Source organism: Myodes glareolus, chromosome 12 (genome assembly GCF_982192425.1).
Source record: "Myodes glareolus chromosome 12, mMyoGla1.1, whole genome shotgun sequence".
Classification (NCBI taxonomy): Eukaryota; Metazoa; Chordata; class Mammalia; order Rodentia; family Cricetidae; genus Myodes; species Myodes glareolus.
Window position 1 is genome coordinate 12,352,713 of NC_142037.1, and position 14,985 is coordinate 12,367,697.

The 14,985-nt window shown below is 47.9% G+C and overlaps 2 protein-coding genes across 7 annotated transcripts in view; one reads left to right on the forward strand and one right to left on the reverse strand.

The window, feature by feature from the left end:
• The window catches only part of Atg14 (autophagy related 14), a 36,730-nt gene extending 33,730 nt beyond the window's left edge, over positions 1 to 3,000 (forward strand). Inside the window, exon 10 of the mRNA XM_087911981.1 lies at positions 793 to 3,000. Coding sequence (XP_087768107.1) covers positions 793 to 1,099 — 307 coding nt within the window. The 3' untranslated portion in view covers positions 1,100 to 3,000. The remainder of the gene's footprint in view (positions 1 to 792) is intronic.
• A 7,961-nt stretch (positions 3,001 to 10,961) lies between these two features.
• Positions 10,962 to 14,985, reverse strand: part of Fbxo34 (F-box protein 34) — a 67,535-nt gene continuing 63,511 nt past the window's right edge. For all 6 annotated transcript variants that reach the window (XM_048429954.3, XM_085698490.2, XM_085698491.2 and 3 more), the window contains one exon: positions 10,962 to 13,753. In XM_048429954.3, the coding sequence (XP_048285911.3) occupies positions 11,617 to 13,753 (2,137 nt within the window). In that variant the 3' untranslated portion in view covers positions 10,962 to 11,616. The remainder of the gene's footprint in view (positions 13,754 to 14,985) is intronic.

Sequence of the window (14,985 nt, forward strand, 5' to 3'; positions counted from 1 at the left end):
TTATATATTTTATATATAAATATTTTATATATAAAAACAAGTTTCAGAAATAAAAGACCCTGTTTTTAAGTGATATATAAAAGACCTAAGAGAAAAGATTGGTCTATACCCATAGGGTAATGAGAGAAATTTTAACCAAGCCAACACCTCAAAACCCTTTAAATGAAAGGCGCCACACACATTACTATGTAGGAACTGGCTGACTCCAGTAGGAGAGGCCCTATATCTTAAACAGAGAGACAGTAAAGAGGTTTGTAATGTTTATACTAGAGCGCAAATCAAAATCTAGAGGAGGTCAGTCTTTCAATCAGCAAGGGGAAAGCAGCCTAGTAGAAAGGTAGACAGAGGATGCAAATTACTTGCCTGGAAGAAATTATTCAATTAAAAAACATCCTCAGTGAAGAGAAAAGATACGGGGCTAGGGGGATGGCTCACTAAGTAGTTGTAGTAGTTGGGCTCGCTGTACAAGCAGTGAGCCCATGAAGAACCTCAGCTGGGTGAGGTAGCACACATCTGTAGTCTGTGACGGGAGGCACAGACAGGAGAACCACCCAGAAGCTTGTGGGCCAGCTTGCCTGGTGGACCTACGTTCTAAAAGAAAGGTAGGAGCAGAGAGTCGTTCCTGGCCATTGTGCTGTGCCTGCTCCACTGGGCTCGCTGTCTGGCTCTCACAGAATAAAGGGATGCAGCAGGGTGGGTCTCTCTCCTCTCCATACCCGGTAAGTAATACCCAGCTCAGATGCTCTTGGGGTGGAAGAATGGTGCTTATGCAGCCCTTCTGTGTGCACACAGGTCAGGACCCTTTGAAGTGCGAGCAGACCTTGAGGAGTCCATGGAATTTGTGGACCCTGGAGTGGCTGGAGAATCAGACGTGAGTGGAGACGAGCGTGTAAGCGATGAGGAGACTGACCTGGGCACAGACTGGGAGAACCTGCCGAGCCCCCGATTCTGTGACATCCCTTCCCAGCCAGTGGAAGTTTCCCAGAGCCAGAGTACCCAGGCCTCCCCACCCAATGCCAGCAGCAGTGCGGGTGGGATGATTTCCTCTGCTGCAGCCTCGGTGACCTCCTGGTTCAAAGCTTACACTGGACACCGCTAATGAGTGTCGACCAGAACACGCGAGATCTTTTCAACTGCACTCTAATAACCTAGTGTGAGGGCCAGCACACGTGCCTCTCAGGTGGCCTGTGATGGGGACCATGCTCAGGGCCTCCTTGGCCCCCGGTCCTAGACCTTAGACCCCACAGTGTGCTGGTGTCTGGGATGCCTAGAGTCCCCTGACGTAAGTTCTAGACTTTGTCAGGTCACAAGGAAAAGTTTCTTGGTGGTGAGGGATGAAAGACAAAAGCCGAGTTTGTTTTTTCTGTCATCTTTTGAGAGACTGCTTTGGTCTTCCGGGGAGGCTGGTGTCGGGGCGGTGGGCTCCTGGAGGGCAGTTGGGGACTGCTCTGCTGTCGTCATGCATCACATTCCTGATTCTCTGCCACACACCAAAGAAACCACGGTCTTTCTTCCACGAGTCGGGAGTCCTAGCTGCGACGTTTAGAGATGTTGGGACAGGGCTCTTGTGCTCTTGTTTAAGTCATTGGCGATGTCTGTGCTACACACAGTTAAAGTGGACTTTTCACCACCATCCCTGTATGAGCTGGACGCTGCCTGGGCAGCTTGAACACTTGATTAAGTGCTTGTTCTCTTGCAGTTTCTTGGAGGGGGTTAACTAGTAGCAGGTGTTCCGGGGAACCCCCGCTTGTCCATGGGGTATCCGTGGCTCCAGAGGCCGCACATTGCAGGGCACTGTGCAGCTGTCCCAGGAAGTGCTCAAGGGATTTCCTCCAAGAGACCATTTTAATGACAATCTTACAGAAGATTATAATGAGAGGCATTATAGTAAAACTTGGAAGTAGTTCTTTTTTTATTTTTAATAACTTCAACAAAAAAGAGAGAAGTCCTGTGTAACAGACCACAGAAATCTTTTGGAAACCGCCCCTCCCCTGCGGCAGTGCCATACCTTCCTGGCTGAACCGGTGCGGTGGCACCTCAGGCAAGTCCTTCAGCAGTTTGCCGCACCCTGGCTTCTGTTCACGTTGTTATAGTTGTTGCTTTGCAGACTGAGGTGCTAGCAAGCATTTGCTGTTGTAGACTTGTAGGAAGAAGGAGCCCCATGTTCCCACTCGAGATACTCCACCCGGGGAGGAGGCTGCTTCCCTCCTGCAGGCATCATTGACTGACGTCTGTTCCATGCTCAGCCTCACCACTGTTGGACTTGTATTTTGCCATCTCCTTCTAGAATCTGTAGGCTGAGTCTGGAATGAGCAGATACCAACTGGGAAAGGACCCATGAGCTGTACAGAGAGTGCAGACGTCACGGACTCCTGCCCATAGCTCTTAGAACGGATGCGGGAGTGAGGCCTGATAGGTATTTGGTCATAGTGTAAAGTAGAGGCACTTCTGTCACTTTATGTCACAGTCGATGACCGCCTAGGCTGCTGAAATAATCGAGGTTCATGATTTTGCACTGGATCCACCTGTTGTAAATATTCCTAAGTACACATTTCAACCACTGTTTCCCCCGTACTCTTTGCTGCTCAATAAAACCTTTCATGTAGGTGCCAGGACCATCTGTAAACAGCTTTCAGAAACAATGAAGCTGGTATTTTTGTAAACCAAAAGCCATAGAAGTTGGCCACGTTTTCCATTTTAAAATGATTTATTGAAACAAGGTAATACTGATAGAAACTCAGAGGCACCACGTAGGCTGCTTTAAATGGTCTTATAAAAGGCATTTTTATGTAAGTGAATAGAACCAAGAGTGTAACTTAATGGAGAGACAGTCAGTCCCTATGGTATGGTGGACACCGTGGACGAGGAGTTGGGCGTGCTTTGGGGAAGGGTTGCAGTGCCGGAGTCCCCTCGCTGCGCTTGAGACTTCCCCGTCAGGGTGAGTCACACAAATGTTTTCTAAGCTTTTATTGTATTACTGCAATAAATCCTTTAACAGTATTTTGCTGCGTGTGACTTTTCCTGGTTACCGTTCATTTCTGCCGCTACACTCAGGTTAATGAGGGTGCAAGAAAGAATATTTTGCTAGGTAAGAAATTTGTTTTTAATGTTACCGATTATGGTGCCTTTAATAATGATGGCCTATCTTTGGCAAACAAGAAAATATGTTTATCAGTTACATTTCATTCTCTAAAAGATGTGTTTTTCTTTGATAGCCATAACCCTGAGGCTTGACCTGGGAGAGGAGTGCGCCTCGGAGATGTCCACATGGAACCTGCTCACTCTTCAGGTCAACAGAGTTAATGTTAGAGGGTCTTCTCAACCCAAGAGGAGTCTGCTAGCTTTGGGAAATCCTTTTTGTAATTAATCTCAGACAGGCACTTGTAGCTTCCAGGTAGTGTTGAAGAGTAGAGGGTAGGAGTGACTGTACTGAGCAGTTTGGGCCCTCAGGAAGGACACTGAAGGCTTTCTCATGCCCGTTCATTCTTTACCTGGGACGGGAGGTTCTTCAAAAGAGTTTGGGCTTCAGAGTTCCTGCCTTTCCATTTTCATAGGTAGCAGCCAGAAGCAAGTTTCCGTGTAGTGTACAAAGGAAAGGGGAGGTTTCTCATCCACAGTTCCCTTTGTGTGATGCAGGAAGTGAGGCAGATGGGTAGGAAAGGTAACTTCTAGAAGGTAGAAGCACGTTTGTAAAGTGTGACAGGATGCTTGAGCCCAGGCTTGGGCGTGACATCTAAGCACCTCGGCTGTGAAGCCATCCATCACCTCCATTCAAACATCTGCTGAGAAAATAGCCTGAGAAGGGGGTTCTTACCCCTAGAGTTAAATAGATGAAGTGAAATTTTTGTAAACACCTCAAACCACCAGGGTGGAAAACTTAATTTTAAAAATTATTTTGTGTGTATACACATGTGGATGCCAAATGAGAACTCGTGTGCGTCTTCTCATTCTCCCGTGTCCAGCGGTTAGACTCAGGGCTGCAGACTTGGCTGCGAGTACAAGGGACTGGGATGTGAGAGGGGGTCTGATGGAAACTAATGTTTCTAAAATGCAAGAGATTGAGGCTGGAGAGAGGCCTTAGAGGTTAAGAGTGCTGGCTGCTCTTGCTGAGGACCTTGATTCAATTCCCAGCACCCACACGGTTGTTCCAGGGCACCAGCGCCTTCTGGGTTTCATGGGATGCATGTGCTGTAAATACATATATGCAGGCAAAGCATTCATACACACAAATAAGTCTTAACAGATTTTTTTTTTCTTTTTTGAGACAGAGTCTAACTGTAAAGCTCTGGTTGGCCTGAAACTTGCTCTGTTGTCCAGGCTAATGTAAAACTCACAGAGATCCACTTGCCCTGCCTACCTCGTGAGTGCTGGAACTAAAGGCATTTGTTACCATGCCCAAGCTTAGAAATCTTTTTTCGAAAGCCAAGAAATTGATTGGAGGTTCAAGGTCTGTGGTGAGAATGGGTGGGCCAGTTGAGAGAGAGCTCTTTGAAGACTCTGATTCTGGTATGGTTAACCCAGAACCCACATCATCATCCTGTACCCCTTACCTTTGAATATGTTTTTTAGTATTTATTGACTTCCAAAGCCACCCAGATGTTGAGGGAAATACTTTCCTACTAGTAGTGCATTTTCCTAACTTTAAAAATTCTGAAGACATTCTGAGAGTATAAACGAATACATACATAGCTCTCAGTTTGGATAACTGCTAGCTGGTTTGGCAGCAGCAACCAGGCCGCAGCAGTGACAGGCAGATGATCTGAGCCGCAGCCAAGTAGGAGGAGGTCTGGTATTGACAGGGAAATCCGCTGTCTGTGGTGCTGCCACTGACGGCATCAGGGAACTCTGTCTCCTTGATGGCCTTAGAGAAAGACCCCAAGAGCTGCGAGCTTCCGCTGCACTGGACATGCCCAAGAGGCTTGCTCCAACATCCTTGCTTTCTACTGGTATGAGCCTATAACTGTGCAAAATCAGTATCAGCTTGGGAACTTGCTAGAAATTCTGCATCTGGGCACTCCTTCGTTCCCGTGAAATCACCTTTCTTTCTACACCTCTTTGTACTAAGATCATTGGAGTAGAGTGGCACGGTCAAGGGGAAATAGAATTTTTTTTTCTTCAAGACAGGGTTCTCTATATAGCAGCCTGGCTGTCATAGAACTCACTCGGTAGACCAGGCTGGCTTTGAACTTAGAGATCCGCCTGCCTCTGCTTCCCAAGTGCGATCAGCAATAATAGAACTTATGTAGAGATTTGCTCATGGTCTCACTAATTAATTAATCAACCTGAAATTGTAATATCTGAGTACTAAGGGCCTCTGGAAGAGCCTGAAGATTTAGGCAATAGGTTTCTTCTTCCAAGCACAGAGGAGGATATTCTAAGCAGCCTTTAAGGGGCTGTACATGGAGACAGTCTCTCTGACACAGTGACTGCATTCTTGCTTCGTGTATTCTACACAGGGCTTTCTTGGGTTGTCTCCCATTTGCTCCTCCAGGTTCACTACTTCCTTCTCAGTGGCCAGGAAACAGTGGGCAACTTTTGATGCCTTCCTGTTCGATCCCATCTATTTCTTACATTCCTTCCCAGGCCTATGAGCCCTCAGACCTCACTATATGTGAAACTGCCACCTTGGACTCCCACTTCCAGAAGTTGATTCTATAGTTTAAGGGTGAGCCTTGAGCTTTGTCCTCCACAGAGAGAAGAGACTTTAAGTGTTTTGTTTGGTGGGAGGCAGAGGTAGGTCTTTCTTGAGTTGGAAGTTAGCCTGGTGTGATGGCTTTAAGAAAATGGCCCCCAAAGGGAGTGCCACAATTAGGAGGTGTGGCCATGTTAGAGGAAGCCTGTTACTGTGGAGGATGGCTTTGAGATCACATATGCTCAAGCTACTCCCATTGAAACAGACCGTTTCCTGTTGCCTACAAACCAGGATGTAGAACACGCAGCTACTTCTCCAGCGCCATCTATCTGCATGTCACTGTCTCACCATGATGGTAACGGACTGAACCTCTGAAAACGTAAGCCACCCTCATTAGATGCCTTTCCTTTATAAGAGTTCTGTGGTCATGGTGTTTCTTCACCACAATAGAAACCCTAAGACACCAGGTCTACATAGTAAGTTCCCAGGATAGCCAGGGCTTCTAGTTAGTCTCAACAAGCCCTGCCATGTTTGAATGTGTGCCTCTTGCAGGGGACAGAAAGGGGGCAGAGGTAGTTAGTGGAGGATGGGATGAAGGTGGGTTTTCTGTCTTTGCCCTGGGCTTGGCAAATATTGAGGAGGCACACCCCTATATCCACACCCTTATAAATAAACACATGGACTTGCTCATTTTCACTGTAGTCATTTGCCTTCAGAATCCACTTAGCAGGTTCAAGGCCTGGGCCAAGACTGCTGGTCATGCCACAGGTCCCAGTTTAACCCGGGACAGCCAGACTCCTGCTGTCTGGGAGGGAAATAAGGCCAGAGAGAGCCAGCGACTGCACTCCTTGCAGCCCCGAGGATAGAGATGGAGGACAGCAAAGACCAGCAGCTTGGTCCCAGAATAAGAAAGGCTGGGCAGACCAAGCTTGGCTCAACTCCTACCAAACACAGCTATGCATACGGGTCATGTGATAACACAATGTAGCAGGGACGAATTGGATTAAATGCAACTTTCCATTTTTCTGATTGTATCTGGCCACTGATTTAAAAAAAAAAAACATGAAAATACTCCATGATGGAGCCTCTTATCAGGTCATAGACCCAGTGCTTGATTTTGTGGTTCAGTGTGTGCAGAAGAGGGAGGGAGGAAGGGAGGTCATTGAAAGGCACAGCAGATTGTATACCTGTGTCTGCACACTGCTCACCACAGCTGCATCAGCTAGCCTTACCTGGCTGACATGACATGCTATATGCTGGTAATAGCTGCCTTTGACTAAGTGGTGGGCACCACATTTTCAAGAGTAAATTTGGCCATATGCCACTTCCCCTCAGTGCTCAATGAGAACCTAGTTCCCATGTGCTTATTTCAAAGTGAAAATATTCAAGACCTTGTTTTGATTTTTGCAAACCCACCCTAAAATATGGTTTGATATGTATAAGTATGATGGCACATCTCTGTAATGTCAGTACCTAGGAGTACACCAGGAGTATTCCATGTTCCATGAGACCCCGCCAGAAGTCAGGAGGACTGGACGGTGGTGGTGCACGATTTTAGTCCCAGCACTCTGTGAAGCCAGCCTGGTCTATAGAATAAGTTCCAGGACAGCCAGGACTACACAGAAAAACCCTGCCCCAAATAAAGAGGGAGCAGGTATGGTGACTCATCCAACCCTGGAAAGGCTGCGACAAAACAAATTCAGGTCAGCCTGAGCAACTTGGAATCCATCTCAAAATTCAAATGCAACAAACCAACTCTTAAAGGGCAGGGTTGCAGCTTACTGGTAACCCAGCTACCTAGCCTGCCTCTGGGTTGGACTCCCAATACCAGTGGAAAACAAAGCCCCTCGAACACAGATACCTCTGTTCTCCTAAGGGACCTTAGGAAAAGGTGAAAAATGTTTCATTGGCTTTTTAAAAAATGACAGTTCTTACTGGGGGGGGCATGTGATACAAACATGTAGAGGAGTCTGTGGAGTCCCTGCTCTGTCCCCTAAGTGGCTGCCAGGCTCGCACAGCCAGCGCCTTTACCAGACAAACCATCTTGCTGCCCCTCACTGCTCTAAGTAGGTTTTCTCTTTCCACAAGGGATGCCACCTCTGCTCCGTTCCAGTTCTGTTCGCAGCTGCTAACTCTAGTGACTTCCCCCAGGGAGCAAGTTCAGCCACCCAGAGTGGGGTGCTGCTCCATTGAGGTTCTGCTTCAACAGCTAGGCACAGATACATGTAGGGCACCCAAAGGTGCCAAAACTGTTTGCTCTTCCCACGAGGCTTTGCAAACATCAGCTCTGGCCATAAATGTCCATAAAGTTGGGAGTGGTGTGCATGTCAGAAGGGGTGGTGTACTCCCCACACTTCTAACACTAGTCCACTTGAACCCAAAGGAAACAGACGATAAGAATTCTACTGTGCACAACATACAATTGCAGGACTTAGTACCCGATGTGCAGTGGGTCACATTCATTGACTATTGGCACTGTTCAGTGCGAAGAAGGGCTTAGTGTCAAATGATTACGGTGTATGTGATGCAGTCGGTGGGTGAAGGAAGACAAATTGCTCAGCAAAGAAATGGTACCAACTGATGTGGCAAAGAGCTGGTAGTCTCATGTGAAAACTGTCCAAGGTGCCCGGAAGGCTAAGAGCCACTGAATGTCACATGACCAAGGTGAGTAGACAGAGCCTAAGGGAACACTAGTGCCAGGCCATAAGTACCTGCCCACAGCCACCGTAGTGTATAGCAAGCATCTGTTGTTGGGTTGGAACAAAACAGCCACAGCTCCTGTAGGAACTTCTCTAGACAAGCATGGACCCCTGGGATCAGCTCTGTCCAGGGAGTCAGTGCCGTCCAAACATGCCTGCACCTGTCACATTGAGCTGGCACTAGGAAGTCAGGTCTGGTGGTACATGCCTGTAATCCCAGGCTGGGGCAGGAAGATCATAAATGTGAGGATAGCCTGGGCTACCTAAGACCATATCTCGAAAAAAAAAATGTGAAAAGGGTTGGGATTTTGGCTCAACTATAGAGAGCTTGCTGATCAAACATGATTGCAAACATGAAGTGTGTTCCACAAGGCAGTGAAGATAGCAGTTCAAACTAGCTGCCCTATGGGTCTACGGAACTCCATAGATACAGAGGGTTGTGTTGGGGCACCTGAGAGGCACCAGAAAAGGAGATAGCTGCGTTCCAGCAGGTGCAGGAGTGGAGCTATGTTCTGGGGTTTTGTTGAGAGGCCTCACTATGTAGCCACAGATGGACCTGAAATGAGGTGGGAGAAGCACGGGTCGGCGAGGCTGAAGGAGCTGAAGTTGCAGGTGTTCTTTGGCTGCTAGGGGAGGGGAGGGCCCTGGAATGTTTGTCAGGGGCCTTTAGCGATACAGGAAGGGAGCACCATGTTCTCCTGGGGGTTTCAGAGCACTGTGGTTTCGTTCCCAGCACCTACAGGACAGATCTCAAGTACAACTCCAATTTTAGGGGACATGATGCCCTTTCGGCTTCCACAGGACTGCATGCATGCGGCACACATACATGCAGGCAAAAACATCTTCATGTAAAATCTTAAAAACCAAATCAAAGAGTGGGCTATTTCTACATTCGACACTAGGGGGCCACACAGTCTTTCTCAAAAAGCAGCATTACCTTCTGGCAGTAGGGACCAGCATGGGTGTTTTCTGATACAACTAGCAAAAGCCCACTTTCAGCACGGGGAACCCTGTCCTGCCACAGGTCAAACTGGGCCATCTATTTCTGAGGTAATGCCAAGTGGCATGGGGCCATCCTGTGCCCCGGCTCAGTCAGCCCAGCCCCACACAGCTGTCTAGCATGTGATAACCAGGCAAGGAATGCTGACTCATGAAAACCCAGTTATTTATCCTGTGCATCCATGGGGAGAACCATGGCCAGCAACAGTTGAACACAGTGCATGAGGTAGGCCACACCATTTCTGTCCTGTGGGGTTCTCCTTTAATCTCACATTAGGAGGGATTAGACAACGCAAACTTACTGGATACTGATTGCCAGTCTGCACAAATCAACAGCAGATGTCTTGAAGACAGCTGTTCTCAGCCTGAGTCTGCAGGCCAGCATAGCATGGCCCGTTTGTCAGGGGTGGCCTCCCTGGCATAGTCACTTTGCAGTTTCAGCCTGCCCTCAGCAGTTATGGTTAAGGATAAAAGAAAAACCAAACCAGAGAGATGGTTCAGCAGTTAGGAGCCACAAACCCAAGTTTGGCTCCCAACACTCACATCATAACTTGTAAACCCATGTGCAGGGGATCTGACACCTGGCTTACTCATGTATGTACACACACACACTTTAAAATCTTTTAAAAACTCAAAACAATTAAATTCCAGTTTGGAAGCCACTTTGCTCAACATAGGTCAAGCCAGCTCTACCTAGCTGCCGTCCTGACCTCTGCTCCCTGCGAGTCCTGGCCAAGTTTGTATCCTCCTTAAAAGGGAACCACTGCTCTTTCCTTCCCATTGTTCGCCCACATTTGTCATCTGTCCTCCCTGCCTACAACTACAATAACATGGTGTGTGTGTGTGTGTGTGTGCATGCACGCATGTGATTGTGTGTGGGCATGCGTGCCTGATTTCAGACCGACCTAGCTTTTATTTTTTTACAGCCCTAACTTTCGGTGCCATCTCCCTTCCTTTGAATAATTTTTTTAGGGTGTGCTTGAAAATTTTAACCCAGGGATGCCTCAAGCTCTGCAATGCTTGCCTTGTCCCTACAGTTCTGTTTTTGGCATAAGCCAAATGGCTTCAGAACAACAAAACTTTAGGTCCTTAATGGGGCTGGAGAGATTGCACCAGTTAGGAGCACTGGCTGTTCTTCCAGAGGACCCGGATTTGATTCCGAGAGACTACACAAGGGCTCAAAACCCATTCTAACTCCAGTTCTTGGGTCTGATGCCCTCTCTTGGCCTCCTCAGGCACCTGGGAAGCATACATCAAAGTTTGTTTTTTTTAATTACAACTCAATTCCTAAGAACCTTTAAAAACCTCCCATTCCAGAGCTGGAGAGGTGACTTGGGCAGGAGTGGGTTTGGTTCGTTGGGTGGCTCACACTGCCTGAGTCAAGCTCCACGGTGGAGGGGCTGCCACCTCTGTCTTCCGAGGGCGCTCGCACTCAAAGCAAGCACAGGCACACACAAAATAAATCTTTGGCCTGCAATGCCTCGGCAGTTAAAGGAACTTTGTTGCTCTTGCTGAGGACCCAGGTTTGGTTCCCAGCACAGTTTCAGAGGGTCCAACACCACCCGCATTCACACATAAAAATCTAAAGAGGATATATCTTACCCATCCCCCAAATCTCTGTAAACTCCGGCCCCACTTAAAGTGTGCATTTTTATTGAAGTTTCAAGAAAAAAAATTGAAACCAGACGATGATGGACAATGTTTAGATCTGACTATTATATGACACTGTCTTATTCTGTGGTCAACTGTCCATAATATACAATATTGGGTTTTAATCATGTCATTTACAGAGGGGCCAAAGCACTCGTCTCCAGGTAAAGGCGCTCAAGTTTAATGTGCACTTCCACAGCCCCATGCAAACACAACCATATCTACACTGTAAACAGCACAGGGCACAAACTCCATCCGCAGGCGTCATTCTCACAGGATCAAGCACACAAGGTAGAAGGGAAGGTGCCCAGTTTTCAGTGTTAGGCAGAATTCTCAGAGGTTTGCTTTCTTCTCCACTCACTTCAAATACAGTCAGTACTGGAACATGTCAGGACCCTTGTGCAGACTGCTTGGTGACCTCGGAATGTCCTTGGTGGAGGAAAACATGCAGTTCTGCACAGCTGAAAGGGTTAATGTGAGGCACTACTATACAAAACCATGGAACGAATCTCATGTACGTTGGTAAGTTCAGAGTTAAAAACTGCCTGAGCCACGGCAGTCTGATCTGAGCAGAGGCTCTTAAAGGGCGAGATGAGGTTGCATCCTCGGGGCTGACCCAGGTGTCTCACGTGGACTTCAGCACTCCTCTTCCGTTTCGCTCCCTTTTGATTTCTTATGGATTGCCCGGTTGAAGCTGTGGCAGGCAGGTAACCAGTGATTGTCATGAAGGCCCAGCTTACAGCCAGGAAAGGCCTTCTGAGAGCGGTGGCAGCACATCCAGTATCCAGGTCCGTAAGGCAGTGCCTGGCAGTAGGGTTTGGGGTGCCACCGGCACAGCGACACATCCCCTTTCACATACTTTTTCTTGCACTGTTTGCAAGGGTCTTCTCTATAGCGTGGGTCTCGAACCCACCGAGAATCTGCTGGTCTGATGTTGTAGTATTCGATGATGAACTTGAAATAGCGGCAGGTACATTTAAGAACTGCTAGACTCCTGGTAGGGAGTAGCCTGAAGATTTTCACCATGATGTGGTGAGGCAGGCATACCATGTACTGCTGTGGCTCCAGAAGCTGCTGGATTTTAAACCTGGTCTCCAGGAAGTCCTGAGACACCTGCTTCTTCCAACTGGACGCCTCAAGCACTGGTAATGCACTTTCTACCTCAGAGGCTGCTGGGACAAATGGCTCCACAGAAACATCTTTCTCTTCACATACGCTGTTGCCCTCAGCAGCATCTTGAGGGCTATTGGCCTCTGAAGCCTCTTGTGCTGTGTGTTCTTTCAACTGGGAGCATTCTGGCTGGTCCCGTCCAGGTGACAGGAAAAACAGCATCCCCGGGAGAGGCTCTTCACGGGCATCTAAAGCAGAAGGCTGGGCTGTCTCCACTGTGCACACGGTGATGCTGATGCACACAGTTTCCTTTCTCTGAGCAGGACTGGGCTTTGTGAGTGGTCCCAGGGCTCGGCTCCTACAGCGGATGGCATCTGAGGGCACCTCAGTGGCTTGGAGGCGGGTATGAGAAGGAAAGGACAGCTCATCAAGCGTGTCTGTCATTTCGATGTCATGCCGGTTGCAGTTTCTCACAGCTGTTTGCTGACCTGGTTCTAATTCTGTACTGTCCGTCTGGAAGCTCACAACTGCTGGCAATGAGGGACAGCCCTGAGACATACCATCCCAGGCCTGGTCACTCACAGAACAGTGGTCAGCTGTGGAGGGTCCTTCACCCACAGACACTAACTGCATGGGATGAGCCTGGGTGTCAGGTGCATCTGTGGCGCCTTTGCCATTCTTGTCATTGGCCTGAGCACTGTTAGTGAGCAGCACCCTGCCTACATTTCGACGGAAGCTGTTACTCCGTGACAGGGTCCCAGGCTCCCTCTGGCCCTGGTGCTTCAGGCACTCGGACTCCAGCCTGGCTACCATGTCAAGGACACGGACTGGCTCGCTCTGTGATCTGCCAGCTTCAGGATTTCCTCTTTCTGTGGGTTCTTCACAAGTTCCTGGTGCAGAGAAGGGCTCAGGTGCAGAAGGCAAACCTCGGGACTGGCCAGTAATCTTCACAATGGCAGGCGAATTTGTGCAGTTTTTTGCACAGCTAGCTAGCAGAGCACTGGCTCTCTGCTCAAGGAAGGCAACCATCTGTATCACCGACAGAGGCCTCCCACTATAGACACCATCCCCACTGTCACCCACATAATGCACAGAACAGTGCTCGATGCCACACGCAAACGGCTCAGGCTGGCAGCACTGGCTGTTGATTTCTCTCATCCTTTCTAACTGCACCTTGGCTTTCTTAAGATCTCCTGATTTTTTCCTTCTTTTAGTGGCTCTCCCATCGATATCCCAGGAGCTTTTTATTTTCATAGATCCTATCCTATTGCTATACTGGTGGGCTGCAAAGAATGCAATTTTCTCCTTTGTGTTTCCAGGTTTGACAATAGCCCAGCTCGCAGGCAGCCCCTCCTCACTCTGGTGCACTGTTGCAGACGGCACATTCTTTCTGGCTTTCACATTCAAGCTGCTCTCCACAGGGCTCTTCCCACTCATACTGCACAGAACATTTGGAGAAAGGATCCCAAAAGGTTTTCTAGATGTTGCTTTGACAGGGGAGGCTGAAGGAAAGACAGCTGGTTTCATGTAGTTAGCTTTGTCTTTCTCATCACTGAGAGCATTTTGGTGGCTCGCAGCTCTTCTCAGGGGGTCCTTGCTGACATCAAGAGGGTGCTCTCTTTTCTCGAGTTTCCAGTATGGCGTAAGGTGCATAACAGATGCCCTGGAACAGGAGAGAACAGAACTAACTTAGTGTAGCATCTAGCAAGAGAAATTTGTTTTTCAATTTCTAAAGTCTTTACCAAAAGTCACATTTCAGTTTGTTGGGGCTACTAGTTAATGTAAATGGCTCCTTTATAAGCTGAATTTACTGAAACTGCTTTCTTATCACACCTTGGCACAGAGGTAGGAAGGATTAAAGAACTTCTCCGACCTCCTAGATTGTTCATTTTGTCTTGTTTTTAGAAGATAGGGTTTCACGTAGGCCACCCAGGTCTATGACTTTCTGATCCTCCTGCCTCCATAATCCCAAGATTCCACTTGATACTGGGGATTGAGCCCAGGGCTCTGTAGATGCTCAGCAAGTACTCTACCAGCTGAGTGACAAACCCCAGCCCCACCCCCATCTCATTCCCCATAACTAGTGTCTCATCACGTTGCCCATGCTGGTTCTAAACTTGTGATCCTCCTGCCTCAGCTTCCCTCAATGCTGGGAAAACCAGCATGCATACTATACCCAATCCTAGTAGATTGCTTTGTTTGTTGATCTTTGTCTGTTTGAGATCATGGCTCAGTATGTAATCCTAGGTGTCCTGAAACTTACGGAAGATCTGCCTGCTTCCCAGAGTGCTGGGATTAAAGGTGCGCCAGCCACTACTCTCAGCCCCTACTATATTTTTAATCGTGATCTTTCTAGGTCATCACAACTATCATTTTATCGGCTGCATGTAAAAATAACTATCATTTCTTTAACCATTTCCACAGTGTTGGCTATTCTGCTTATTCTGCTGTCTACAACTTTTCACTTGTCTGTGTTGTGCTATATTCTAGTCTAGGCTTTCTAAAAAATCTAGTCATATGAACTATCCATCTTTATTGGCCATTTGGCCAAATGTCAAATTTAAATGTTAAATCTCCTGTAGCTATCTTATATAAAGCATAGAGCCCATATTCCTTACTAATTCTAAAAAAAGTCTGAACTAGTTCAGACAAACAAAACAAAAATCATGGTGCTTTTCTTTCTTTCCTGGCCAGAGGGTAAGGATGAAGGCATTTCAAAAATGAGACAAAGATAATTCCTGAACACTGGCCTGTGTCCTGGTCTCCGCCCACCCGGGCGAGGCACCCCCTCTGTGAGTCTGAGGAGAGGTGTGGGCTGAAGGTTGAAATACTTGACAGTCCAGTGGCGCACGCCCTAGCCCTTGCCCACACAGACTCTCGGGGACTGAAGAAAGT